The sequence below is a fragment of the Agelaius phoeniceus genome, chromosome 14 (genome assembly GCF_051311805.1).
Source record: "Agelaius phoeniceus isolate bAgePho1 chromosome 14, bAgePho1.hap1, whole genome shotgun sequence".
Lineage (NCBI taxonomy): Eukaryota > Metazoa > Chordata > Aves > Passeriformes > Icteridae > Agelaius > Agelaius phoeniceus.
In genome coordinates, this window is record NC_135278.1 from 5,358,198 (window position 1) to 5,385,620 (window position 27,423).

At 52.9% G+C, this 27,423-nt stretch overlaps 1 protein-coding gene across 1 annotated transcript; it reads right to left on the minus strand.

Annotated features, from left to right (window-relative positions):
• Positions 1–2,493: 2,493 nt before the first annotated feature.
• F8 (coagulation factor VIII) lies at positions 2,494–26,973 on the minus strand. Its single transcript, XM_054641465.2, has 26 exons — positions 26,640–26,973; positions 22,763–22,887; positions 22,353–22,475; positions 21,704–21,916; positions 21,096–21,167; positions 20,573–20,683; positions 18,551–18,772; positions 18,046–18,280; positions 17,476–17,650; positions 16,441–16,534; positions 15,556–15,767; positions 15,109–15,259; positions 14,763–14,972; positions 11,057–13,547; positions 10,191–10,356; positions 9,137–9,334; positions 8,311–8,539; positions 8,037–8,219; positions 7,737–7,853; positions 6,433–6,504; positions 6,043–6,128; positions 5,420–5,575; positions 4,508–4,652; positions 3,518–3,666; positions 3,088–3,264; positions 2,494–2,871 (listed from the first exon to the last, which is right to left on the minus strand). Exons 1-26 carry the CDS (start codon positions 26,789–26,791, stop codon positions 2,716–2,718), a joined length of 6,420 nt encoding a protein of 2,139 aa, XP_054497440.2. The 5' UTR covers positions 26,792–26,973; the 3' UTR covers positions 2,494–2,715.
• Positions 26,974–27,423: the final 450 nt, after the last annotated feature.

Consider the following 27,423-nt stretch of genomic DNA (forward strand, 5'->3'; position numbering starts at 1 on the left):
GCTCAGGTGCTCTCTTCAGCCTGATACTGCCTGTTTCTGTTGTGTGCTGGCAACTTTTTCAGAGAATGGTGCCCACCTGCACAGCTGCAATAGCTGCAAACATTCCCCACATCTGACTCCAGTGGGGGAGCACACCAAGAGCTCTCCAGCCAGCATGAGGGAAAGGAGATTCAGAAACCTCCCTGGCCCATGGCTCATCTGGCTGCAGCTCAGCACTGAAACCACACACACTTTGGCTGGCCAATTGATCTCTGCTTGGGCTGTAATAGAAAGAGACAGCCAGGATGTGTTTTGTCTTCCTGGAGACACCAGAAAGCTTCGTGAGCACCAGATCACCCAGCCCAGGCAGCCCTGGCAGCTCAGCCATGAAAGACAAAAGATCCCTGGGGTCCAGGAGGATTCGGCCAGGCAGCCTGAGCTGCAGCAGGGCTCTTTGCAGGGTTGTGACTAGGCAGGACATCTCCTGGCTGAAAGAGAGGGCTTCATGCTGGTCAAGCCCTTCCCCTGCACAGAAAAGTCTGTGGCTGGGGGAGGATGTGATGCATTTCAGATCTGCGTCATGCTGGGAGGAAACAGCGTCTGGTCTCCGTTCCTCACAAGATAAATGTCAAGACATGCTTCTAGTAATGGATGCCAGAACTTGGCAGGCTCAGACACATCTGTCTGCCTGCCCACTACTGCTCTTTCTCAGTGCAGTCCCTTCCCTGCTGCCTGGCTGGCTGGAGAACATCCTGGAGCTGCTCAGGGCTGGTGGGTGAAAGCTGCTGGGATTCCTGCAGAGATTTCAGCTGTGCTTCCTATTTGAAAATAATCCAGAGTGGGCTCTGGTGCACAGATTTTTTTGCTCTGAGCTAACCCTGTGTCACCAGACAAATGTGCCACAACATGGCAGCCTTTCTGGAGGGAAGATGAAGCTGAGCATCCACTGGTAGAGACCCTGAAGGGTATTTATACCCATAGGAGAGATGGAGTTGCCTTGGAGCTGAGGAAGGATGCCTTGAGAAGGGCCTGAGGTGGCAGGTTTTGTCCCCCCAGGCTGAGGGCTACTCTGCCTCAAGCAGGGGTGTTCCCTTTGAGAAGCTCATGGCTCCTATCCCTCTCTTCAGGCCAGTGCTTGCCAGGCAGCCTCTCCTCACCTCTGTGCCTGGTTGTTGTCAGAATGCAATTGAGCCAAAGGGTGATTGCATCTCCTGCTTGGGCTGTAATGCAATCACTGCCAGGGCCACTGCAAAGGCTCCCTGTGTAGCAGTGTGGAATGTGCCTGAGGCTTTTTCAAGATGTTATTTGAAACACCAGTTTCTGATCTCCCCTGGGGGTGGGTTCCTGGACAGGTCACACCAGTGGGGTGGTCTGCAGCACGTGTCCCTGCTTTCTCCAGCCACAGGCCATGGAGGGGAGATCTCTGTGCACCACACAGCCCAGTGCAGCTGATGGATGCAGGAGCTGGGTGCCTGAGAGCAGCCATCCCTCACACAACCACCCTGCTCATGGCACAGCCCTGGTGTCCCCACCACAGCTGTCCCCAGATGTGTCAGACCTGCCACATCTCATACGGGTGAGAGCAGAGACTGCCCAGCTCTGATGGGACACCCTGGAAGTTCACAAGGCAATCGCTGGATGTTGCTGGGCTGCTGCAGCCACCCTGCCTATCCCACTGTGACAGCACCCAGCTGACTCCTGCCATTCTCCAAAGCCCCTCACAACCCTGCTTTCCCTGCCACACCAGCTGCCAGAGGCTTTTGGGGCCACCCAGCTCCCCCATCACAGATGGAGGATGGGATGGCACAGGCTCTGGCAAGCTGCTGGAGAAGTGCTGCCCAACAAGGATGACTCCACGCCTTCCCCAGAGCCCTCCAGGTGCTCCCCACCCTTGTGAGGTGGCTGTTGCTCTGGAAGGTCCCCACCCCACGAGAGGAATGAGGCAGGAGCCAGTGTCACCCTGCTCATTGTCATTCCTGGGAAGGGAAACCTCTGCCACTGTGTGGGGTGGGTGCCAGGGAGGGGGAAAGCCACAGGTGTCAGGAAGGTGTCTCTGGCCCATGACACATCTTGCTGGGGGTCATGTCAAGGTGGCAGCTCATCCACCAGGGTCCCTGGGAGCCACAGAACTCCTGTGGAGAACAAGGAGGGCTTGCTCAAGGCAGCAACAGAAAGGGGGGTGATGGCACCCGGCCACAGCAGCAGCAGCACTGTGGAAAGGAGACAAAGGGAAGTGCAGGGCCAAAGCCCAGTGCTGAGTCAGGCTGAGCAAGAGCTGCCTCCCTCCAGCCTCCCATCCCCACTGATTGTGAAATGGACACTGGGGCCTGGAGCAGGCCTCCACCCCCCATCCTTATCTTTGCTCTTCCTCCTCCAGGACTGTGCCCAGGACAGCAAGAATTTGTGCAAAACGAGGCTGAGAAGCTCTGAGGCTAATTAATTTGTAGCTGCTGGTAATGTTGAATGGGTCCCTGGAGAGTCCAAGGCTAAAGCAGAGGAGAAAGTGCAGAGAGATACTGGAAAATTACTGTTTAATTCTTCATCATTACATCTGAGTATATGGCATCTGGTAGACACAGGAAAAGGCAGATAATGACCCAGCCACTTCTGCAGCCCTTCCCCAGCAGCAGGGGCAGCCAGGCCCCTGGAGGGATGGCTCCAGCCCTGGGGAGGGTTCAGTGCCTGGTGGGATGTTTGTCCTTGGGCTGGCAGTGCCCCTTCCTGGCCCTGCAGCCATCAGTACTCCTGCTGAGTGTCGCAGCCAAGGAACTCTACTCGCAGGGCAATGTGGTTGTGCCACTGGTGGGGGTGTATCCTCACATAGCGGGCAAAGAGAGGGGGCTCCAGGCTATTCCTCACTGTGCTCTGATGGTCTTGGTTTGCCTTGAAAATCTGGAGAGGAGAGAGAAACCCAGGATGCACTTGGCTGGCATAGTGAGGACAGGATCAACCCAGACAAACACCCCTTGGCACGCTTTAAAGAAGGAAGAAGCACAGCCTGGCTCACTGCTCTTGGAGAGAAATCCTGTGAGCATGTTTGCTGCCAAGGGCTGTGCTTGCTGCCCTGGGGGTGGCCATGGGCTCTGGCCACAGAGCAGCCCTGCCTACCTTCTCCTTGCCATTTTGCAGGACTGGGCTCCAGTGCATGCCATCCTGGCTGATGGAGACAGCAAACTCCTTCACAAACATCTGGGTGAAGAGAGCTTTGGCACCTTGGGTTATGATTGCAGTCACCTTCTTGGTTACTTCAAAGTCCACCTGCAGCCACTCTCTGGGGCTGTTGCTCTGGGGAAGGACAGACTGTCTTCAGCCCTCCAGCAGCAATGAGAAAGACACACTCATTGCAGCTGAAGCCAAGCTGGTCCTGCACTTCCCTCTGCTCCACCTGCCCTACCAGACATCTGCTCAGAGCTGCTGGGTGCTAAATCAGCGTGGCAGTGAGTGTGCAGCTTGCATGGTGCATGTGGCTGCACACACTTCCCACACTAGGGGACCCTGCTGGGCTCCCAGCTGCCTGCTGTCTCCTCACACAGGCTACCTGTGGCCTCCAGGCGTTGGTCCTGCCCTGAAGGTTCAGGCGGGCCAGGGCTGGTGTCCATCTGGAGAAGATGTTGGCGCTGTGGGAGGATGCAGTGATGTGCTCATCAGGGATCCCTCGGTTCTCCATTCCTAAGGGCATGGAGCAGCCTGGAAGAGAGGAGCAGTGCTTGTCAGGGGCTAGAACAGACCCACCATGGAGATGCCTTCTGCCTGCTCACTGCTCCAGCTGCCCTATGTGCCTTTGCCCTGGTTACCAGTTCTGTAGTGCCATGGTCCCTGCACTGCTTGGGGCCCCTGTGTGCAGCATGGCTCTGACCTAACTACTCCCATCTTCTTTTCTCCCCTGAGATTTTATCTAAGAGGAATGTGAAGAATTTCTGGTGTAAGGAAACATAAGGAGAACCTGTCTCCAGGGGGAGGACAAGAATACCTGGCAGGGAGACACCCTGCATATGTGTGACCAGGTGTGCTTGTGCACAGCTGCTTCAGAGCCAGCTGGCAGGTTTGGGGCATGGGCTGACAGCACAGCCACTGCTGCTTTGAGCTGCTGCAGAGCAGGTGTGCAAAGCCCAAGCCACGATCCCAGGGCACCATTTCCCCAGGCTGCACTGTTGATCAGAGCCATCTCACCTTCAACTGGCAAAACCAGACTAAAAGCCAACAGCATCTGTCTCTGCTTGTTTCCTGCTCCCCCACACTGAAGCAGCAGCTCTCCATCCACCAGCTTAGCTGCTGCTGGAAGTTTCCTGTACGTCAGTAAAAAAGCTGGTGAGAGGTGGCCCCAGTTCTCCCTCTGGGATTTTTATCTCTAAGACCACAATGAGACTTTCCAGCTTTGTTCCCTCAACACCTCAGTGCCATCTCCAGCTCCCTCCTTCCTCCTCCAAACTGCCTGGGGGTCCTGGCACACGTGGAGCTGGGGCTCAGCACCCCAGCAGGGCAGAGCAGAGGGCAGTTCTGGTGGCTGGGATGTGAGGGGGGCACGCACTGTTGAGGTCGCAGCCCAGGAGCTCCATGCGCAGCGTGGCCCGCAGGTTGTAGTGGGTGGGGTGGATGCGGATGTACCGAGCTACCACTGGGGGCCTGAACCGGTTCTCTTTCACTCCACTTGCATCCACGTTTCCAAAGAACAGCTGCAGGGAGAGGGAGGAAAAGGATTGTTGCACCAGGGGAAAGAGAGATAGGCAGGACAAGGATTACTGGGGAGAAGAATATTCATGTCTGGCACATAAAAATGACAACTCAGGGAAATTATTTGAGGTGAGGTTCAGGCCAAAGAAGTGTGAGTGGGCCAATGAAAAAAAAAAAGAGAAGAAGAAGCTTTGAGTCTGTGCAAATTAACTTGGTTTTATATTTTTCGCCAAACAAGGGTGAGAAAAATAAGGAAAAAAGTCAGTCCTCAAACGTTTGAACCTGGGAAAAGTTGTAGCCACAGATGGTGCACACAATGGAGGCTTTTCTGGCTACTCTTATTCCAATGGATTGATCAGTTTATGCATATTTAGGTTGTGGGTTTTTTCTAGTGACTGGAGATTCTCCAAATCATCTGTGCCTGCACAATATTTTTAGAAAGGCAAATTTGCCTTTGAGGTCAAAAAAGATGGTCAGGTAGAATCTTATGCCTAGCTCTAAGTTAAACACAACATAACATTGAGAGGTGGATCTCACAGCCACCTGGGATGGTGGAAAGAGGTAGCTCAGATAGTTTAAAATCAGACAGATGAGACAGCAAGTCCCTTGCAGACCTGTGATTCAGCCACCTGGCACTGAATGGTCTCTGTTGCTGCCCTAATCTCAGGGGCTCAGGAGGTTTCTGCCTTGTGGACAGAGCTCCCTAGCCCTCCTCACCCCAGGATACCCCATCTGGGGAGAGCACTCTGCTCAAGACCCTTGACCTCACCATCTGTGTGCTCGTGGCATTCCCCTTGTATGTCTTCCACCTTCGCCCATCGAGGCTGTAGAACACAACAAACTGGGAGATGTAGAAGCTGGAGAACTTTTGTCTGGCCCCTTGGGTTTTTATGCCGTGAATAATAGTGGGATGCAAAAGATCCACCTGAGAATGAAAATCAGGGATTCACTTCTAATGGAAAACCCAAGCCATGTTCAGGCAATGCCCCAAAACCCCAAAAACTTGATTCCTCCTGACATAACTGAGCACTGGTTATGAAAGTAATTAAACCAGTTGTTCATAAGGGCACAAGTCAGCCAACAGCTGGGAGTGAGCAGGGGAGAGCTGTTTGGAGAGGTGAGCTGTTCTGCCTTGGTCCTTGGGGGATTTTTGCACAATCCAGTGCTCCAGCTGGACCATGAAGTGATTCCTCTGCTGCACTGAGGATGGATATGGGGGTCAGGCCAGCAGCAACCTGAGCAGAGCAGCTGCCATTAGGATCTTAGTGCTCCCCTCTCAGAGGGAAGAGGAAACAGCAGGAATAGCTGTTTATAGCTGGGGAGGCACTGTCCACCCATGAGCATGGCCTTGCAATGCCCCCAGTGGTGCCTCAGACACGAGGCCCCTCTTACCTGGATCCAGGCGTTGCTGCGGTCGGTGCTCCAAGCGTTGATGGAGCCGGTGTTGTCCAGCCTGGCCAGGTAAGGAGCCCACTGCCCTGCAAGGAGGGAGCACAGACACAAGGCTGCTGCTGGCCCTTGCTGCTGCCCAAGTGGTGAGAGCTGCATCCACAGCACTGGGCCTGAGGACCACCCTGGGGTTTAGTAGCCACAGGCAGGGTGGCAGAGCGCTGGCACCATGGGCCAGCTGTGTGTGAGGGCTCCAGGTCCTGACTGGGACGCTGGCATGGGCACGGATGGAGGAAGGACTCCACTACTCAGTGCAGCAGAACTTGGGCAGGCAAACATGTGAGTTCTGCTGGCTGAAGCTGCCCTGAGCCCCCCTGCCCTCCAGCTACTCACCATACTGCCCTGAGGCTGTGATCTGAGAGTCTGCAATGCTACCTGAGGCCATACCCAGGGCATTCTGGCAGTCTGCAGGGAACAGAAACCAGGGACAGTTGGTTAGACAGCAAAAGTCTAAGCTGGGTAGCAGCCTTCAGGCTCAGGGAGGTTTGCAAGCCTCCAGGAGCTCCCAGGCTTGTTTCTCTCATACCAAGGGATATGTTTCAGAGGCTTCCACATCTATCTCTGGATTTTAAGATAGCTGGAAGTTCTTGCTCACACCTCCCATGTCAAGAGCAGAGAGTTTCCAGCATCAGACACAGCAGCCTTTTGCCAAACTCCTTTCCCTGAGTCCATGACCTCTCATTCCCATGTCCTAATGTCCCAGCAGTGCTGACAAGTGTCTCTTCCTTATATCCTTATACCTACATCTTGCTCCTGGGCCTTTTTGTTGCTAGGCAGCATCTTTTGAAAACAAATATCACATTGCTAAAGGAAAGTCTACCTGACACCCTTGTCTCTCTCTGTGTCTCTTCTGGTCTCTGAGCACAGGGATGTTTGTCTCTTATAATAACCATTATTATTAGTGACTTGTCACACCTTGGCATCTCCACTGCATGTCAAATGCTCCTGGGGAAAATGCAAATTTGAAATCTTAAGCAGATTTTTAACTTATGGCAACCTTTTCTGGCTGACATTTAATATTCTTTTATAAACAGAAGAGAGACTGTCGCAGTGTGATAAAATACTACTCTCCCACACCACTTCCCCAGTCCTTACTTATGGTGAGTTAGAAACATGTTGTTCTGGGGTGGAATCAGAAGTTTACTGTGGATTTTGCAGTTGCTCTTGGAGCTATTTCTATCAGACCAACCTGCAGTAAGGCAGCATCACTCACTGCCTCCTGTCATTGCTCTGTGCCTCAGTTTACCTCCTGATACATGGCTAGGCAGCACTGTACCTTACTGACAGCACGGGCAGGGAGCAGCCCATGCATGCACTTCCTTGGGTAAGTGCATTTTATGAAAGGTCCAGGGACCCTCAGATTTGGCAGACAAGAGCTCTTGGAATAAATATTTGCAGGCCAATGAAGGTGGCCTCCCAGCCTTCACCCCAGCTGTGTCCCTGACTCTGCTCTCTGCTGGGCTGTGCAGGCTGGCAGGGGCTGAAGTAGCAACTTTTTTTCAGAGTGAAAACACAGAAGGTCCCACTTGGGTCACCCCAAGAGAAATGCTGAGAGATGTGGGGGAGAAAGCTCAAATACACACTGGTCATGGCTGCCTGTGTGCCCACATGGGTCAGGACACAAGAAAATCACTCACTCAGGTCATACACCAGGAAGAGGGCACTCATTCCAGCTTCTTGGTGCTCTCCCACTTTGCACTCCACCCTCCAGATGCCAGCATGTGAGGGCCACATCTCCACTGTCCCAAAGACACCTGGCCAGGAATGGAGAGCAGAGCAGAGCGGAGTTACTGCCTGTAATGGGACACACTGTGCCAAGTGCTGTGCAAGCACAGGACAGAACAGTCCAGATCCACTTCCCCTCCTTGGTATTCCCCCACAGAAACTTCCTGAGGGCACAAGCCCTGGCAGAGGGGGTGCACAGTGCTGCCTCTCACCAGGATAAAGGTTGTAGACTCCCATGCGATACTCCTGGCTGGTCCTGACGTTGAACAGCTGCCCGTGGAAGTGAACAGAGTGGATGTCCTCAGTGCTGCCCATGTTCAGGAGGTGCCATCGGACCCGTTGCTGCTGGGCCATCACCAGCCCAGGCAGGGTGTCACTCACATAGCCATTGATGGCTGGGAAAGGCAGCAGTCAGGAGGGGCTCAAGGCTCTGGGGTATTCCCATCCTGCTATGGGCTGTGGGATGGAAAGGGCAAGGAGCCTCACCGTGGAAGGAATGGTTTCTCCTGAAGTCAGGGCTGTCCTGCTGGAGCCGGCAGGGAGGGCGGCAGTTTCTGGCCACGTTCTCTGGGAAGTACCAGCTTTTGGTCTCGTCAAAGATGGTGAAGAGCAGGGAGAACTCCTGCACAGCCAGCTGCCTCCTGGAAACGTAGCTCAGCACCCCACGGTTGCAGATGATCAGAGGCCCGATGAGGCCTGAGTGCAGGTCCTTCTCCTGCCAGGGAGCCAGGGAATGAGGGGCTGCCTCTGAGCACGGGGAGGCACTGACACCAGCAAGAGACAGCCAAGAGGAAAGCACTGAACCTGTCTGCATCCCTGGCCTGGCTCCCTCTCTGGAGAGATTCATTTGTTGGGTTCACCGAGCTAAGAAAGGCTGAGCAGCAAGCATTTGCATGTGCTTTCAAGAGATGTGGTGTCTGTCTGTCCAACTGTCCAACAGTCCCTACTGCGCTGGACCCCAGGGCCAAATTCAGGAAGATTTGGCATGGGGGTAAGGAACTGCAGAATGCTGGTTTCTTGTAAGTATCATAAGCTGGAATAATTGGGGAAGGGGGTGAAAACCAAATCGGGGAAGGGAAGGGGAAGAGGAAGGGGAAGAGAAGGAGGAAGGGGAAGAGAAGGAGGAAGGGGAAGAGAAGGAGGAAGAGGAAGAGAAGAGCACCAGCATGTATTCATCATTGACACCTGAGAATCTACACAGTCCCAAGCTGCTTTCAGCGCAGCCCCATAGGAAATTCCTGACCTCCCAGGAGGACCCAGGCATGCTGCCCTCCTCCCCTTCCTGGGATGCCCCATGGGGACTCCCACCTACCAGGTCCACATTGGAGAAGTAAGCCCAGGCCTTGCAGTCAAACTCCTGCGTGGTTGGTGCCATCTGGGGCAGGACTTTCCAGGTGTATTTCTGTTGGCCACCAGGCTGCACCACCCCACCCTGCTGTGCTGTGCCCTCATAGGCTGTCAGTGTGGAGTGGAAGGAGAAGGGCCGTGAGGCCAGGTTCTTGAATGTCACCTGCACCAGAGAGAAGGCAGAGCAGTGGAATGTGTGAGGGAGCAATGCTGACAGTGCTCTGGACCCTGGTGGGTCCAGCCAGCTGGTGGGAAGGATGTCCCTGGTTCCCAGGCCTCCAGCTGGTCTCCATGCAGTGGCCAACCCCTGCTGAACCACAAGCTGTAGCTGTGCAGTGCAATCTCTGGTGGAAAGCACATCCTGGGTTCATGTCAGACCCAACCCCTGCTGAACCACAAGCTGTAGCTGTGCAGTGCAGTCTCTGGTGGAAAGCACATCCTGGGTTCATGTCAGCAGGATGAGGCCCTTTGCCTGCTCAATGGAAGCAAGGTCAGCTACACTACTGCCTCTGGAGACCAAAGGTGCTGCACCCATCCTGGTGAAGATTTCTGTGAAAACTGGGCAACTTCTCCAGGGACACAAGTCCTGAGCCTTTCAACTTCTTCTCAGATAGGTGTTAAAGGAGTTTTGGTAGTGTGGGAAGACCAAGCCTGCCCTAATACAGAGCACCTAAAAGAGCTGCACTGAGCCCTGCTGAGCTCACTGCCCTTTTTGCATCCCTTCACCCAAAAGGCTCCCCATGGAACCCAGGAGCTGATCAGGCCATGCTGTTGCAGGGGTTGGGTCTGGCTCAGCTCCAGGGCTTTGCTTCTGAACACTTTGAGGTTCCTGCTGGCCCACTCCTCCAGCCACTGAGGTCCCAGTCTGGTGCCATTCACATGCCAACAGGGCAGCTCCTGTCCCCAAGTCCTGAAGGTTAGCCCATGGGCACTGCAGAGCAGCACTCCCTCTGGCTGAACTCCAACAACAACAACAGGGGGATTCATGGTTTTATAGAAAATGGGAACTTTCTACTCACCATGATGACATCCTGAACTTCTGCCCTGATGTAGGGCCCGAGGATGCCCAGGTGTTCATCCAGCTCTCTCCGCTGCACCGGCTGCGTGAAGGAATCGTCCAGGTACTCTCGGAAAACCACCTTGCGGTACTGCCAGGAGTGCTTCCCCCTGCTCCTCCGGGGGTCCCTGCAGGGGTGACAGTCAGCTGAGTCAGGGGACACTGTCCCACAGCGAGGACAGCCACGGCAGGGTTGCTACAGGTCAGGGGGATACAGAGCCAGAGCATCCCTGACCCACTTGCAAGGAAGCTCAAAGTTTCTGGAGGTTTAAACCCCCCTGGGTAGAGGGGAGATGCTGGGAGCATCCTTCCCCTGGGCTGCTTGGCTGGGTTGTACTGGCACAGAACTGTGATCCTGCCTGCCAGGACACGCCATCTCATGCATCATTGTGACCGTGTTCACAGGGGTCTGAGGAAGAGGGAAGAGATGAGGATCCGACTCCATGTTTCAGAAGGCTTGATTTATTATTTTATGATATATATTATATTAAAACTATACTAAAAGAATAGAAGAAAGGATTTCATCAGAAGGCTAGTTAAGGATAGAAAAGAAGGGATGATAACAAAAGATTTTTTCTTGGACAGAGAGTTTGAGCCAGATGACTGTGATTGGCCATTAATTAGAAACAACTCTATGAGATTAATCACAGATCTACTTGTTGCATTCTACAGCAGCAGATAATCATTGTTTACATTTTGTTTTTGAGGCCTCTCAGCTTCTCAGGAGAAAAAAATCTTAAGGAAAGGATTTTTCATAAAAGCTGTCTGTGACACATCATGCTGTGCCTTGCAGTGCAGGAGGAATGCATGCAGGAACATCACACTTACGTTGCTTTTAGGAAGTGCTGGGGTCTCTGGTCCCCGTACTCCCACATCACCTCCACTGCTGCAATGAAGTACTGCCGCATCTCCCCCTGGAAGGAGCGTGGGTCATGCTCCTCTTCCCCATACATGTCAAAGTCCTCCATGGTCTGCTCTGTGTCACTGTACTCATCATAGTCTGTCTTGGCAGTCTTTGAGGGGCTGGAATGTGTCCCATTGTTCAGGGCCGGTTCCTCCCTGTGCCCTGGGATGTGGCTCCTCTCCCCAGCTGTGCTGTTGCTTTCCTCATCCTCCTTAGGCTCTCCTAGGCCCAGGACCTCTCTGTTCCCTATTTCTCTGAGGACATCTTCTCTGCCGATCACCTGACATCCATGAGGAGTGTCTTGCACATACTCTGCTGGCTTTCTGGTGCTGTTGTTGAGAGGGGGACTACTTGGAGACAGTGAACAGTTCTCTCTGGTGGCTGATTTCAGAGACATTCCTTCTGGGCTTTGCCCAGACCTTCTCCCAGGCACATGGTCCTCCGTGGCATTGGCCTTGAGCTGCTGAGGCTCAGGACCGGACTGACCCAGCTGCTCCACAGAGTTTGTCTCCTCCTCCATGTGGCTTCTCCCCTGAGTTTGCTCTCTCCCAGGAGCCCCCCACACCACAGCTCTGCCTGGCTGCAGCTCGGCCACAGCTGGGCTGTGCAAGTCCCCCATGTTCACCACAGCCCCTGGGGAGCCTGGGTCCCAGTTTGAGGCCAGGTCTGCAGCCTCAGCAGTGCCCTGCCTTTCTGAGCTGCTCTCTGCCCCTGCTGGTCCTGTGCCCAGTGCTCCCCATGAGGGCAGGGATCTTTGTGGGGCTGCCATCACCTCGGGCAAGGTGTCACTTGATACCAAGGACCTCTTCTTGAATTGAGTGATGCAAAATGGAGAATGAGGTCCACACGCCTTTGGGGCTTCCTTATTCACTGCTGTCTCAGGGGGCTGGCTGTTCCCCTGCTCTGCCCCATCAGAGACAGGCTTTCTGCTGCTGGTGTTGGGAAGACCCAAACCTCTGCTCTCCAGTGACCTGGCTTGTTTAGGTCTCCAGTCAGGGCTTCTGGCTGTAACTCTGTGTCTCAGAAACTGCTCAGAGCTCTTTAAGAAGCCATTGGGGAATGGCCTGGTGTCATTGGTCACAACATTTGATTCAGAAAGGGCAATACTGTCCAGCTCTGCTAATTCCTTAGCGTCCTGAAACACTTCTTTCAAAACTACTTCATCCCTCTCTTCTGTCATTACATATCTGGGTGGCTCAAGGTCATTGCTGTTTGCAAAGGTGGTGTCTGGAAGGCCTTTGGCAAGTCCACTGGCTTTTTCTGTGCCATTTTTCGCAGGCAAGGGGTTGCTCTCATCTGTGAAGGTTTCTCCTGGTACAGGTTTGTCTGACAAAGAAACATTTTGCTCTTCAAAAGTTTCATAAAAGCCTTGTGAAACCACTTTGTGAGGCCTTTTGTCCAGCCTAGCATCTAGGTCATTTGATGAATAATTGCTTTCTATGGTGTGACTGTGAACCACAGCATGAGAAGTCCTATTATCTTCTGTCTCATCTGGAGGTGCAGAAGGATTGTTCAATGTGGAGGAAGAGTTGTGATCAATACTTAGAGACAGGCCTGTACTGATTGTCTCCTCTGAGTCATACAGGTTAAAGGATATTTTATCAGCCCTTTTTAGCAACTTGTCCTCTTTTCCCTTTGAAGACACATCTTGAAGTGCCAGGTTGTGCTCCAGATCATTCTGGTGAATTGAGCTCCCATTCTCCTGAAGAGGGCCTTTGCCAGCAGCATAAGCAATGGAGTCCCACAAGCTTGTTGCATGAGTAGCTGTCTTTTGAGGCTCTGCTTCCAGGTTCTCTATTCTACCACCAGACTGGACTGTCATTCCTTTTACTGGCTCCTGCAGCTCTGGAGCATCTCCTGGAGCTGCTGTGGCTTGGTGCAGCCATTGCTGATCTTCTTCTGAGCTCACAGTACCATGGACCCTTCCACTGACGCTTGCCAAGTGTTCTCCAGGTGGGACTGCTCCAAACCCTTCCTCCTGGCTGGTGATTTTTGACAATTCTTCATCTTCCAAGAAGGACTCATAGGACACTGGGTCATAGCTCGTCTCTGGCAGAGGAGCCATGGAAATATCATGTGGATTTGACATTGTTCCTAAAAATGTTGATGTGCCATTGGAAGAGGCATCAGAAATCTTGCCATTGCTCTGGAGGGCCCCATGTTCTGTCAGGCACAATCTTGTCTTCTCTATCTCATTTCTGGAAGAGGTGATGTTGTTCAGTTGCTCATTCACACATGACTTCTTTCTTTTAGAGAAGCCCCTGGGCTGGAGTTCAAAGGCCACCTCCTCCCCATCAGAATACACATAATCTTCCTCATCAGTGTATTGCTCATACTGGCACTGCGACACCGTGAACTTGGCATGCATCCCTCGGTCCCTGAAATCAGGATTTAGGCACCCCAGCGTCCACACACCTGTCTCAAGAGAGGCCAAAAGGACACCATTAGCCCACTTCAGTGGGAAATTAAAGAGATGCCATTACCATGCTGCTCCCTTGCTAGTGCAACCTGTATTTTCAGGCAACCTCTGGCTCATGGTAGTGATTCCATGCTTTCATAGTCCCTAGAGTGTCTTACAGCCAGACCCACAGGGTTGCTGGCAACATCAGAGCCTTACAAGCACCATCAGCAGGGCTGGCAGAGCTTAGTGAGCTCCACACACCTGTGAGGGCCCAAGCACAGCTTGGTGAGAGCAGTTAATGCAGTGAGAACCCGTGGAGCCTCCAGCAGCAGCAGCAGTCACCATAACCCATCCCCAAAGACATCCTGGTGCTGTCAAACACACCTCTCTCCCAAAGACAGTCAGCACAGCTCTCCCACTGAAGGAGAAAGAAATGAAAGGCTGCCTCCCTCTCACATCCCCAGCCAGTGTGTTTGCTCCCAGCAGAGGGTGAGATGTGTGATTTCTGGGCTTTGCTGCTGGAGAGAGCTGCCACCTGCTGCCGGCTGAGCTGCTGCTCTGCTTCTGAGGAAGCAGAGGAATCTGAGCTCAAACGGATGTGAGGCTTGGCTGGGCTGTAGAAAGCTTCCTGGGGTGTCTACAAACCCTGACAGCTTGGTTCAGGCTGCAGTGCTCATGACCTTCATATCAGTGTTGCAACCACATGGTAAATCCTGTGTCTTCTCTGTGAGGAGGAAATGGTTTGACCGCTCTAAGAGAAAAGTGCTGAGTGAGAGGAAATATAACTGAACTCTGAAGCAAATCTTTTCTCTGACTTCTCCGTGGCTGTGGTTTCTGTCCTTGCAGAAGTGTGGAGATAAATGGCATGACCAACAGCTGAACCCACAGCAGGGACAGCACTGCCACTCCCCTTCACCTTCAAGCTTGGAGCCAAGATTGCAAATGTCCACCAGGCTCATGTTACTGCAGCCAGCTACTGGTTTGGCAGCATGTGTGACCTTAACACACCCTACTGATTAAGTAAAATACTGTAATTCAATTTATTTGATTTAAGCTTTGAAAGATTCGATCACTGCCTCTCACTTTGCTGTTCTAGCCGGCTGTGGATCCCTTTGCTCTCAGAACTGTCAAAGGGAATTGGGCACCCATCAGGGAACTGGCTGGAAGTGCTCATTGATCTCTGCTGGGATGCCAAGCCCGTGGTTGACAGAATAGCCCATGTCACTAACCTGGCTTTTCCAAGCTCATGACAACTGTTTCTCCAGAAAACGGGAACAGAGTGAGCACGTCCTCAAAGACCATGTTGCGCTTGAAGGTGTTTCCAGAGAAGAAGATGGAGAGGAAATCTGTTTGGGCCCCAACACTCAGGACATACCAGTACACAACGTCGTTCAGGCAGAGTTTTGTTTGCAGGTTGTCAAATACAAAGCCATTAATAGCTGGAAGAGGGCAGGGGTGAAACATTTCAAGACCAAATTCCCTCCATGGCTGCTGAGCTGCTGTGCATCCCCCGCTCACTCCCTGGGGCAGGGATGAGCCCGTGTCTGTGGGGCCTTTGCAGGGCTGAGTACTCACTGTGCATCACATTGGAGGCATAAAACTGAGGGTCCTGGGTATCCACATGGGCTGCATCAGAGCAGAACCTCTTGATGTTCTCCTCCAGGTACCAGCTGTGGTTCTCATCAAAGACTGAAAACAGCACCAACTTCATGTTGTCTGACATTATCTGGAAAAGAGAGGGAAGAAATTATTCCTGGTCTGATCAGAGCACCCCTGGTGCCCAGTGTAGCTGTCAGGTCTCAGACTGGGTGTATGGAGAAGTTTACTGCTATTTCACAGGAGCTAGGGTGCAGATCTGGTGAAAAGAGAGCATGCAAGGGAGGATGGGGAAGGCAGTCATTAGGACTGCTGGTAGGGTTGAAGAAAACAGGACAGATACATTTTGGTTTACTTAAATATTCACCTACCACAGTCATTCCAGCCTTTCAGCCTAGAAGTTGAGGCAACAAAGGAAAGACCCACCTGATTTCCCCTCTGATCCATGGACTTCTTGGAGCAGATGAGGAGGGGCCCAATCAGGCCTGAGGCAGTGTCTCTGACGGGGTTGATGGAGCTGTAGTAGAAACGGGTGAGGCAGCGAGGATCTGCCTCCGTTGGGCCATCCTCAGTGGTGAGACTCCAGCTGTAGGTGAATGACTTCCCAGGGGCAATGGCAATATCCTTCACATCTTTCTCTGGCAACACACAACCCAAGAGCAGACCAGTTATGTCTGGGCTGCTCCTGCGAGGGGTGATCCCACTTTTTAAAAGAGCTCAGAAAGGTTTCCTGACCACACCAGCTGCAGAGGGAACCACCCATGCCCATCCCAGGATCCTGGTGGGATGTGGGATGGCCCTGCACAAGTCATGGTCCTGGGAGCACAGTAACAAGGGGTGAAAGCAGTTCTGAGAATGAAACCTGGAGGGAAAAAAAAAACAACCCCAGAGCAAAAACTACAAACCTGCAAGAGGGAGAGTCTAAATCACAGTGAACCTCCCCACAAATGCAGGTCAGAGGAAGCCCAGGGAGTGAGGGCTGTAAATAAACTGCAAACACAGGCAGGATCACCAGGATGGTTCCTGCCTTGTCAGAAAGTGGAGGGCTCCAGGATGGACCAATTAACATGGTCCCAGCTCCCTGGTTGAAAATGCCCCTGCTCCCACTCATCATTGAAGCCCTCCTTAAAGACAGGGTTACATGGCACCAATGGGAACATGAACCCAGAATCACCATAATCCCTGGGATTTTAGAGCTCAGGTTCTTGGGTGAATGGACAACCAGTCTTACCACAAGCTTCAGGAAACTCTCCTGGCCCAGAAAAATGGCAGTGGCCAGGTGATATCCCAAGTTCCCATGGCCTGCCTTACCTTGTGAGCGTCTCATGGCATAGTAGGGCCTGACACTGGTGAGGCCATGAGGGTAGATGTTGTAGGGTCGGCTGGCTAGATTCCTGAACACGATCTGAAATGAGGACAGGCAGCAGGAATGGTTTTTGATCACTGTTTTCTGGTGTTTTGGTGTTTTCTGATCACTGCAAGCCCTTGAAGGTGCTATGAGGTCCTTGCAGAGAGGGAAACACTGGACAGCATTGCCCAGGGGTTAGCTACCTGCAGTGATCAACAGGAGGGACCCAGACATGTCTGGGATCACAAAGTCAGAATACAAGAAACCATAATTTCTCTGTGATGAGCCTATGCTGTCCATTTTTCTGGGAGGTGTGTGTAGTAAGGAGGGCATGAAAATATCAGATTGATTAAAGTGAAAGTTGCTGTCCTTAGTATTACTTTACACATGAGTCAGAAGAGGGCCATCAATCCAGGAGGACCAGGATGTTAAGTATGCACAGCAATCAAGAGCTTTAAAGTGCTCCCCACTTCACTGCATGAAGCCCTTCCTTTATTTCTCTAAACAGCTCTGTCACATGCCCACAGCTGCACAGGGAACCCCAGGGAGGGAGCAGAAATGTGAAGCTGCTGGAAACCATCCCATTCCTCCCAGCTGCAACAAGTCAAGTGGTCAGGAGAGGCACTTTGGGAGACAAAAGTGACAGTGCCCAGTGCTGTAACAGCAAACAGATGGAGAAGAGCAGAGGATGAGAGGACACTCCTGCCTCAGAGGAAGGTGCTGGATGTGATGTGTCATGTGTTAACTCACACAGTTCCTAAGACACCTGCAAAGAAGTCAAATCAGAGGGACTGAGCCATATCCTGTGCATCTTACTGACAGTATTTACCTTAAGCTGCCAGTACCATCTGCCTTTCCAGTGAACTTTGAGCATTGCCAAACATGAGAGAGCACTGAATGACTAAAGTCAGACCTCAGCCACAAGCCAAGAGCTATTAGTAGGAACAGCATCAAGCTCTGAAATTTCCCCTTGCAGTGGTAAGCTGTGTTTCTCTTACCTTAAACTGATCTCCCACCTCCCCCTTGATGACAGGCCCCAGAATTCCCTTGTCCTGCTGGTTGGACAATTTGCGCTTCCTGAAGGCAGCATCCTCATACTCCACAAACACCACCTTCTTGTACTTTGAGCCCACCCTCTGTGGGCCAGGCTCCAGGTACAGGCTCGACATGTTTCTGCAGGCAAAGGCAGAGAGAGAGCAAATGGCCACATGTCAGAAACAGAGCAGGACCTTCCATCATCCAAGGACCTGGATGATGGCTGAGAAGGTCACCAGGAGTTGCTGTCTGCTCAGAAGGGACTGATTCCAGAGGCCTTGGTGACAGAGAGACAAATGTCCTGGAGACATATGTCTCTGCAGGGCATTTGGTAAAATGGAGGAAAGCCAGGTGCTGCCTTCCCATGGCCTTTCCAAAACCATTCTTGTCCTGCATCCATACTGTTAGTGTTAATAAAGAAGAGCAAAACTGTCCAGGTTGGGCAGAATGAAAAGCAGTTTCTGGGGAAAAGGGGAAGAGGTGGCAGGGCTGCCTTGAGGAGCAGCCTCAGGAGCACACATGCCCACTCTCACCTGTCCAGAGACACTGGCTTCACAGGGGCATAGTCCCAGTCCATCTCCTCAGCTGCAATGTAGTAAGTCCAGGTCATGGGCCTGTCTTTGGCAAAGGAGCGTGCTTGGATCACGTGAAAAGTTTGCTCATCTTCCTCAGGGTAATCCAGGTCCTCTGGCTCGTTTAACTGCTTCCCTGTTTTCAGCAGGCGTTCCTCAGGACACTCCTCCACCTTCACAAAGGCCTCCATGCCAACTGGGGTCAGACAAGCCAGGCAGAAAGGGTCACACTCATGTGCCAATACAGGCAGGCACCCACCCAAGCCCTGCCTGGAAATTTCTCCATTATTTTTCCCATCAAATGGGCCAACCTGGATCAACCCACGTCATCTGGTATGGCCAGGCTGCAGATGGATGTAACACTAGGGAGCAGGAGGAGCCCTGGAGCTGCAGCACTGCACAGAACCCTGAGCCCAGGCCATCCCCTGACCTGCTCTTCCCCCAAACTCTTGGAAAATAAGGTTACCTTGCTGATGGGACAGTATCTGGCAGAACATCCGAAACCAGCCAGCTGTTCCTGGCATGGTCTGGGCTGTGAGATAGGTGGCAGGGGAGATTTCTAGGCTGCTGAGGCGGTGGCTTCTCACCAGAAATGTGTGGCCTTCAAAGAAGATGGAGTGGACTTCTGGCCCAGAGCCCAGCCCGATCACATGCCAATGGACCTGCTTCTTGAGGCACAGTGTGAGACCTGCCAGGGGACAAGGAAATCAGCCAGGAGTCAGCACTGTGCCCAGCTCTTGTCCCCACTCTTGGTGCCAAAGACTCAGAGTCAGACATAGAGTAGAGTAGAGTAGAGTAGAGTAGAGTAGAGTAGAGTAGAGTAGAGTAGAGTCTGGTAGAGTCCCCTGCTCCTGTGCTGGCTTCAGGCTGGAGAAATCACACATAAATGTGGACTGAGCAAAACAGAGGCACTTGTCCCATCATCCCCCTGAGATAAGACTAGATTTACAGGCTGGGGGACTTTGGGAGGGTTGCTGGTAGGAGCTCACAGTGGGATGCAGTGGCAATAGAGAGAGATGTGCTCCTTGGCTCTGTAAACAGGGAAATTGGACAGGAGAGTCATTTGTCTGATCACAACACTGGCAAGCCTGATGCTAAAACATTGCATTTGGAGCAGGGCTTCAGCACATCCTCAGCAGTAGCTGAAATACCACAAAGGGCAGAGAGGGGTCAGCAGGATTATTTGAGTGCTGGAGAAAATTCCTTCCTCAGAGTCACTCAAAGAGCTCAGTGTGCTTAGGAAATGGGAAAGAGCTTGACTGTGTTGTAAAACTACTTTCCTGGGGAGAAACTGATATGTGCTGAAGGGCTCTGTAATCTAGCAGGGAAGTGAATAACAAGTTCATGGACACTCAAGCCAAACAAAGTCAAATACTCGCTTTTGGCAGAGTGCAGAGGTGACTGGAACAGATCCCAAGGGCCTGGAGGAAACTGGGTGGAGGCTCCATCCTGAGGCCCTCAGCTCTCCATTTCCAGCTCTCCATTTCCAGCTCTCCATCAGACACCTCTCAGGTGCCAGGTCCTGTGTCCAGGGAGGGGGATAACTTCTCCAGGGAAAACTCACTGTGCAGAGATGGTGTTTGACCATGAGGCTTCCTCAGCTCTTGACCTCTATGAACCCATCAGGACAGGGAATTTAGGGGACTTTTGCTTTTTTTTGCTGGAGAATGGCCAGGCCCCAGTGGGAGGTTTTAGGATGTGGTTGACCAGAGCTGCTGGTGATAAGGACTCTCCTGACAGTGTTTCCCAGTTTGTCTTGGAGATTCCTCACTCTCAGGCAGCTCTGGATCTATTCCCAGAGAACACCAGAACACAGCAACTTTTGTGTCCACTGAGATCAAACCCAGCCTTTTCTTTTGCTCTTCTGAAGAAGAAGAGTCTGAGAGAAAACCTTGTCACTTTAGCTGCACCAGAGAAGTTTATGTCAGATACTGGGAAAATTTTCTTCACTGAAAGAGTTGTCAAACACTGGAACAGGCTGCCCAGGACTTATATATGTGACATGGTTCAGTGACATGGTTCAGTGGTAGACTTGGCAGTGTTAAGTTTACAGTTGGACTTGATAATCTTAAGGTCTTTTCCAACCTAAATGATTCCATGGTTCTATTCCCAAAATCCTATGAAGGTGATTTAATGAGAGCTAAATGGTACCTCCAGCCTTGTCTACAGGGCTACAAAAGATAAAACTCTGCTACCAGCATTATTCCTGGAGAGCTCCAAGGAAGTCAGCTGCACTTGGCAACACAGACAGCTGCAAACAGCTCCTGCCCTGCTGTAATGGGAAAGGCAGATCAAGGAGCTGAAAGATAAGACCCCCTCTGAGGTGAACACAGCCTAACAGATCCATCACCTGGATGGATCCTCTTAATCTCCTTTCCTTCCATCCTTTCCCAAGCTACCTCAGGGTTACAGACCCGGCTCCAGCCCTGCTCCTAGCAGCTCCCATGCCCCCCAGCCCTGTCCCTGTCCCTGTCCCAGCAGGACTCACCAGGCAGTGAGCCATTGATGTAGCCATTGATGGTGTGCAGTTCTGTCCTGTTGTGAGCCTGGGGCTGAGCAGCTGCTGGGACAGAACCCTGCTCAGAGTACCAGCTTTTCCCTGTGGAGAGAGGAGGGTGCAGTCAGCTTTCACTTGGGAGCATTTCAAAGCAAAATAAACCTTCTCATGTGTGGTGCCTGTGGGAATCCACAGCACACCTGGACATGGCTCTGCATGGGTGTGAGGATGACCACTACACATGACAGGGAATGACTCCCCTCTTAACCTGTGTGATGGGAGCAGGGCCAGGGCATGGCATGGCAGAGCTGGGGGGGCTGCAAGTTCCCTACACCTGGGGAAGAGAAGGAGGGGCAGTACTGCACCAGCAGCACACTGGCTGGGGGACTGGACAGGCAGAAAACCTTGGGAGGGGTGTGGGTGCTGAGAAGCTGTGCTCACATTAATTGAACACAAAGCAAATGCCCCAGACCCTGCTGAATGCAGGGTTTGACACCACTCAGTCAGCAATTACCTTCATCAAACACTGCGAAGAGCAACACAAACTCTTTCTGCAGGCCCTCATTCCCATCACTGGCCAGGGTCCCTGCAAGATGCAATGAGATGGATTTCTTTAAAGGTCAGCAAGAAGCACCCAGGGAATTCCCTCTGTGCTCTTCAAGAACTGGTAAACCAAGGCCAGGCTGTGGTTTTTGCTTTTGTCACGTCTCAAATTGCAACAGCCCTGCTTCCAGTCTTGCAGTCCCCCAAAAGTCCATGGTTGAGAGGCAGCTGCCCCCAGAAGGCATCAAAAGGTCAATTTGTGGTGCCTCCCCTTAGACCTTTGCTCAGTGGAGAAGCTGCTCCTGGTGAGTCACTGGAGCCTGCAGACAGTGCCCAGTCATTTCCAGGTCTGGACAACTACCTCCAGGATATGTCTCAGCCACAGATGACAAATCTTACTCCAGTCACATCTTCTTGCACCTTGTGCTGTCAGAATTTCAATTCTGAATCCCAGCAGCACTTTTGTTGAGCACAGCTCACTGACTCCACTGCCCTGCTCACCCTCAGGAAGGCATCTGTGATTATTCTGCTTTTATGAATGGTTGCACGTGGCCTGTCCCCAGCCTGTGCAGTCCTTACCAGGTCGGCACACGAGCAGGGCTCCAATCAAGCCAGAGTTGATGTCCTTCACACTGTTGGTGTTGGAGGAGTAGGAGTGGGTCAGGCACGCTGAGTCGTCGTCTGTCGGGCCCTGGTTTTCCTGGATTTCCCAGACATAGGTGTGTGTCCTCCCAGGATCCACCCTGTCCCCCTCCTTCTCTGGCTGGCTGGTCTCATCCTCATACCCTGCTCCTAAAACCAAAGACATGGCCAGATGTCACTGAAGGTCCAGCACACCTTCCTCCCCGCCAGAACACAGCCCCTCTCCATCCCAGGGCACTGAGTCCCACGGGCTGTGACAGGTCTCAGGGCAGCAGCAGAGCTGTGCCAGACTCACATGTTGGGCTGTGCACCTGCCCTGAGGCTGCACAGCACAGTTTTCCTTGCCCTAAGCATCCAGCCTTCAATTTAATCTGTGTATTACCTCTATAGCAGATCCAGGTTTGCTCTGCACTGTTTGCTCAGCTCATTTCTGGGCTGGGCATGGTCATGCTGCTCCCCCAAGCCAGGCCATCTCTGTGACCATCTGTCCTTGCAGAGGGACATGAACAGCAGGCTGAGGGAGGGATGCACACCTGGCAGGCAGGTGGCACACAAGGATTTGCAGCCCCTGATGCTGCCAGCTCACCTTCTGATGCCTTCCAGTAGGACACCCCAACAGCATGGAGGCTGTAGGGCCGGGAGGCCAAGTTCTTAAAGGTGATGACCACTGTGTCATGGACTTCTGCTCGGATGGTGGGGCCCAGGAGGCCTGAAGGGATAAGACAATAAGGTCAGGCAGCTGGAATCAGGCAGCTCATACCCTGCCAGAAGCCCCAAAGGGTCCTGGCTTTCCACAAGCACAGTTAGTGGCTGTCCCTCGTGCAGCAGGGCAGCATCAGCTGCATCAGCTCCAGCAAGGCCCCCTGTACCCCAGGAGCTCTGCCATACCCAGCTGCTCTCCTGCTCCTGGCTGAAGAGCAGCCAGCACCCAACCCAGGATGAGTCTGGTGGCTGTGAAGGATTGCTGGAGCTCCCCACACTTCAGGTGTTTCTTACCCATCCATGCTGGCTTCAGCTTGGGCTCTGTGAAGGAGCCATCAGGGTACTCCACAAAAACAGCTTTCCTGTACTGGGGAGGGACACCAGCTGGGGGGGCACGTGGGCCTGCATGCCCCAAAATGCTGCAGGAGGAAGGAAAGACAAGGCTGATTGCACAGACCCATCCATGCATGGGGAACATCCAACATCCATCCCCTTCCTTCCCTTCCCACCAGCTCACTTGCTGGAGCCCCAGGGATTGCTCACCCTGCTGTGTCCTTTGGATTTCCTGACAGCTCCCAGGTATGATTGGGAATGTTTTGCTCAGCATACAGATGACAGCAGGGCAGTGATTATTGTTGTGGTGTTAGTCATGATGGAAGAAGACACAAGGCCAGACCCAGATGCAGCTGGGGCAGGGCACAGCAGCAGGCATTGCTGCCCATCTCCTGCCTTGTCCAGCTTCATGATTCCTTGGCAGCAGAGACAGAGCACTGGCAGTGCCATGGTGACCTCTGCCCTGCAGCCACCCCAACCCCAGCACCTTCAGGTGTGGCAATCAGATCACATCACTGTAACTCACATCCTCCCCAGCTCCCCCCAGGAAAGAGACTGCTGGCAGGTAATGGCAGTTTGCTTTGTGTCTGAGCTATGTCCCCACATTTGTTTCTTTTCTGCCTAAAATGGGATTTCCACTTCACAGCAGGAAGATAAAGGAGCCTTGAATGTATTTCACACCCCACTTATCTCTGCTGGCCACTTTCTCTCTGTAAGAAGCTTAACAAATTCATTTTCCAGAAGGAATCCAGCCTGTTTATCAGGATAACAAGGGCATGAATTTCTTCAAGGATTTTAGAGGTTGCCTTATCAGCCCCAGGACTAAGACCATTTCCAGTAACCAGACAGACCTTTACAGCCTTGTTTTGTTTGGAGCAAAAGCCAGGTGGTGTTTTCTTCCCACTTAAGAAGCAGAGAAGATTTGCTGTCGTGCTCTGACTAAGTCTTAATTCGAGCAGCATTTCCCTTTGCAACTCTTCCTCAAGCGGAAGAGGAAGGAGACAGAGTGACTCAAATTTAGGAAAGGCAATGCACACTCACCCCCACAACACTGGCTGGAAGCCACCTGCAGCTGGAGGGTGCTGTGGGGAGAGCAGGGTCCCCTCTCCTCAGGGGCAGAGCAGGATGGGAGCCCACGAAAACCCCACAGGCACCCAGCCCCTGTAACCCCACAGGCACCCAGTTCCTATAACCCCACAGGCACCCAGCCCCTGTAACCCCACAGGCACCCAGTTCCTATAACCCCACAGGCACCCAGTTCCTATAACCCCACAGGCTCCTGTAACCCCACAGTCACCCAGCTCCTGTAACCCCAAACCCAAGCTGGAAGGAAGCCCCAGGAAGGAGGCACAGCCCCAGGGAGCAGTGCCACTGCATTCTGTGACTTTGTCCATGCTCATTATCATTCCTGGCTTGATGGCACTGGGGTCCTGCCCCAGCTTTGCTCTCTCTCCACACTGGGAGGGAGCTGAGCTCAGGGCTGCTGACACTCGGCTGTCCACTCTCAGGAAGCTGTGCTTTAATCTCTAGCTCACAGAAAGCTCAAATTTGAGAATGCAGCTCTGAGATATGATGGTCTGGTCCTGCTAATTCTGCAGTAAACAAGGCAGAAACCCTCTGGAGCCAGGGAGATTCTGCTGGCATGCAGGGGCATGGCTGGGAGGGCTCTTAGTGACAGCAGGGCTCAGTGCTGGGTCCCAGTCCTGGCAGAGCAGAGCCCACAGGAGACAAGCAGGCGGGGTTCAGCCCAGGCATGTCTGATCAGACTCTTCTGGCCAGTCCTCTGTCACTGGGGTCCCTGTGAACTTCCTTCCCCAGGGGCAGCTGGAGCTGAGGCAGGCCGATAAGTTTCTGGCACCTTGGATCAGCATTGTTAGGCACACTATCTGTTCATCTCTTGGAGCTGGGAGACATCCTGCACTGCCAAAACACTCAGACATGAGCTGCTGCTACGTGTCCACCAGCCCCATGTCTGAGCTGAGATCCCTGGAGCCACTGCAGCATGTGCTGGTCCTGGCTCTGACCCTGTGGTGGGGTTGTGCTTGGGAAAAAGAGAAACTGAAATCATGGGGAAGGTGTGAGCAGCTCTGGCCTGGTGTCTTGTAGCCCATTAATTTGACAGAGCTTTCTATAAACCTGCCAGAGAAAGCCCTGGATACACAGAGGGGGTTTGGAGGTCCTGGCTGGAGATGCCCCTTTGGAGCTGCCATGAGGTGCTGGCACACTGAGGTGTGGAGCAGAAGGCAGCACAGACACAGCTCAGGGACAGCCCAGCTCAGGGGCAGCTCTGCCTGCCCACTACACTTTCCTGGCTCACTCCTGCATGCCCCTGACATCCAGCCTGGCTATTTTCCTGTGCCCTCCTCTGTAGCAGGGAACTGGGCTGAGGTTGCAGGGCCAGGGAAAAGGCACCACCATGCAGCTGGGAACAGCCATGAGGAGCAAGCCCTGGCTCCCATCAGCTTCCCCAGCAGCTGCACTGCCCAGGAGCTCTCTGCCTCTCCAGGCTGCAGCACACCAGCAAGACCCTCTGAGACAGCCAATGTTATTTCCCCCCAATTTAGAGAAGGACAACTGCCATCACACTGCCTGCCAATGCCCCACTCATCCCCAGGCAGGGTCAGGTCCCTGAGTCACTCCAGGGTCAGGAATAGTGCCTGAGTGCATCATAAAGCCAGTGCTGAAATGGAAAGCCACAGGGCTAAATTAAGTGTGAGGGAAGTCATCACCTCTAGCACAGCCTAATGGATCTGAGGGCAACACCAGTGAAAGCAGGGCAGGGGGATCAGTAAAAGGGGGGGTGCTGGATGCAACTTTCCTACTGAAGTAATCAAAAGGGGAAGAAACAGCATAACTGGGGTACAGTGATTACAGCAGCTAGTCAGGCTGACCTGGGTCATCCCTAGAGCCTGGCTCTCAGTGCCTGACCACAGCTCCTCACTGGCTCCAGTGCCTGACCACAGCTCCTCGCTGCTCAGGCCACTCTGGGTCTGAGATGGGATCATGGGCTGATTCTGCCTCAGCAGAGTCTGGGGAAGGGGAGATGGAACCAGGGCAGAGGGAATGGGCACACCTTGACCCACAGGGGTGTAGCCATCCAGCTTCATTCTCCATGCCAACCTCAGGACATTCACAGCCATGCATGTCCAAGACAGCTGCATCTTCAGACAACACTATCCTGATGCCTGAGCAATGCAACTCCCATGTTTCCTTCCTACTTCAAAGTACACAGCAAAACAACCATGCCTTCCTCCTCCTTACCACTGTGCATGAATATCATGCTTTACCCAAATGCTACAAATCATTTTCATTTCCTTGAGGAAAAATTTCAGCGCCAGAAATGTAATGTACACAAAGATATAAATAACTAAAGCTGGGTTTTACCAGGGGCAGACACAGTGGAATGCCTTTGCTGCCCAGTTATGTTAGAGGGGCACAGCCAACCCCAGTGCCCAGGAGTCAGAGGTGCCCATCTCCCCTCACACTTCCCCAAAGCCCCCAGGATGCAGAGCAGAAAAGCGAGCACAGGCTGGAAAATCAGCTCATGGCTCCTAGCACAGGCTTTAAGGGCTCCTAGGCAAATGGCATTAAGATAAAACAGTGCAGAACAGTGATGCAGAGCAGGTTTGCATCTTTCTCTCTCAATTCCACCTGTCCCTCGTGAGGGGTTGCACTTAGTGACTCCCCAGCTCACCAACCCTTCCCAGCTGTGCCAGCAGCTCCGTGCACCCACCCTGCCAGGTTACCCCCATGTCTGGAGCCAAGCTCCCAGTGCCACGTGCCAGGGTGGGAGAACACCCAGGGCAGGGCTCTAGACCTGCAAAAGGAAGAGCTTTACCCTGCAGGCGCTTGCAGCACGGACAGCAGGTCGCTGTGTGTGTAGTCCCAGCTGGTTTCCACTGCAGCTATGTAGTATCTTCTCACTTTGCTGATGCCCTCCTCAACCAGGCAGAGGAGCAGGAGGCTGCACAGGGCTCCCACCAGCACCATGCCTCCTGGCTGGGAACTGCTCTGACTTCAGGAGGAAAAGTGAAAAGGAAGGAATGAGAAAAAGGAGAGAAAAGCCTTTATCTTCTCATCCAGCTGTTGTAATCCTCCGGAGATGATGATTAAAGGCAGCACCCACAGACTCACTTGGAGCACTGAAGGGTTTCTCAAAGGTGTCAGGAGGGGAATGCCTTGAGCAGGTTTGTGCAGAGAGCAGCATGTGACTGGTGGACTCTCCTGCTCTTCCTCTGGCAGTGGCAGGAGGAGAGGAAAAAACAAAAGGAAAGGGAGGGCAAGCACAGCGGTAAGTTCCGCTGGCTCCGTGTCCTGGCTCCTGGCTGGGAGCAAGATGAGGAAAGGGAGGGTTGCACAGGCAGCAGAATTTAGGTGTGGTCTTTGCCTGGTCTCACCTTCTGTGTCACCTCTGAAGAGAAGGAGAGCAGGTTGCCAGGGATGCAGATGTACACACGTGACTTATCCCTGTCTCTGGGATGCCCAACAGTGATGATGTGGCCACACAACCTTGCCTCAAGCCACATGGGAGGGAGTGGGTTGGGATGATCCCTGGAGCTCCCTTCCCACCAGCTGCTCCTCTCCTCCCAGGGTCCTGCAGTAGAGCTCAGAGAAGATGCACT

Bases quoted from the DNA above. Each gene is read 5' to 3' on its own strand.
- F8 (XM_054641465.2), bottom strand. From the start codon at position 26,791: ATGGTGCTGGTGGGAGCCCTGTGCAGCCTCCTGCTCCTCTGCCTGGTT. The intron at 8,220-8,310 runs GTGAGGCTCCTT...TGCCTTTCCCAG, and splicing joins GAGAAACCATTCCTTCCACG to CCATCAATGGCTATGTGAGT. The intron at 7,854-8,036 runs GTGAGAGGCAGC...ATTCCTGGCCAG, and splicing joins AGTCTACAACCTTTATCCTG to GTGTCTTTGGGACAGTGGAG.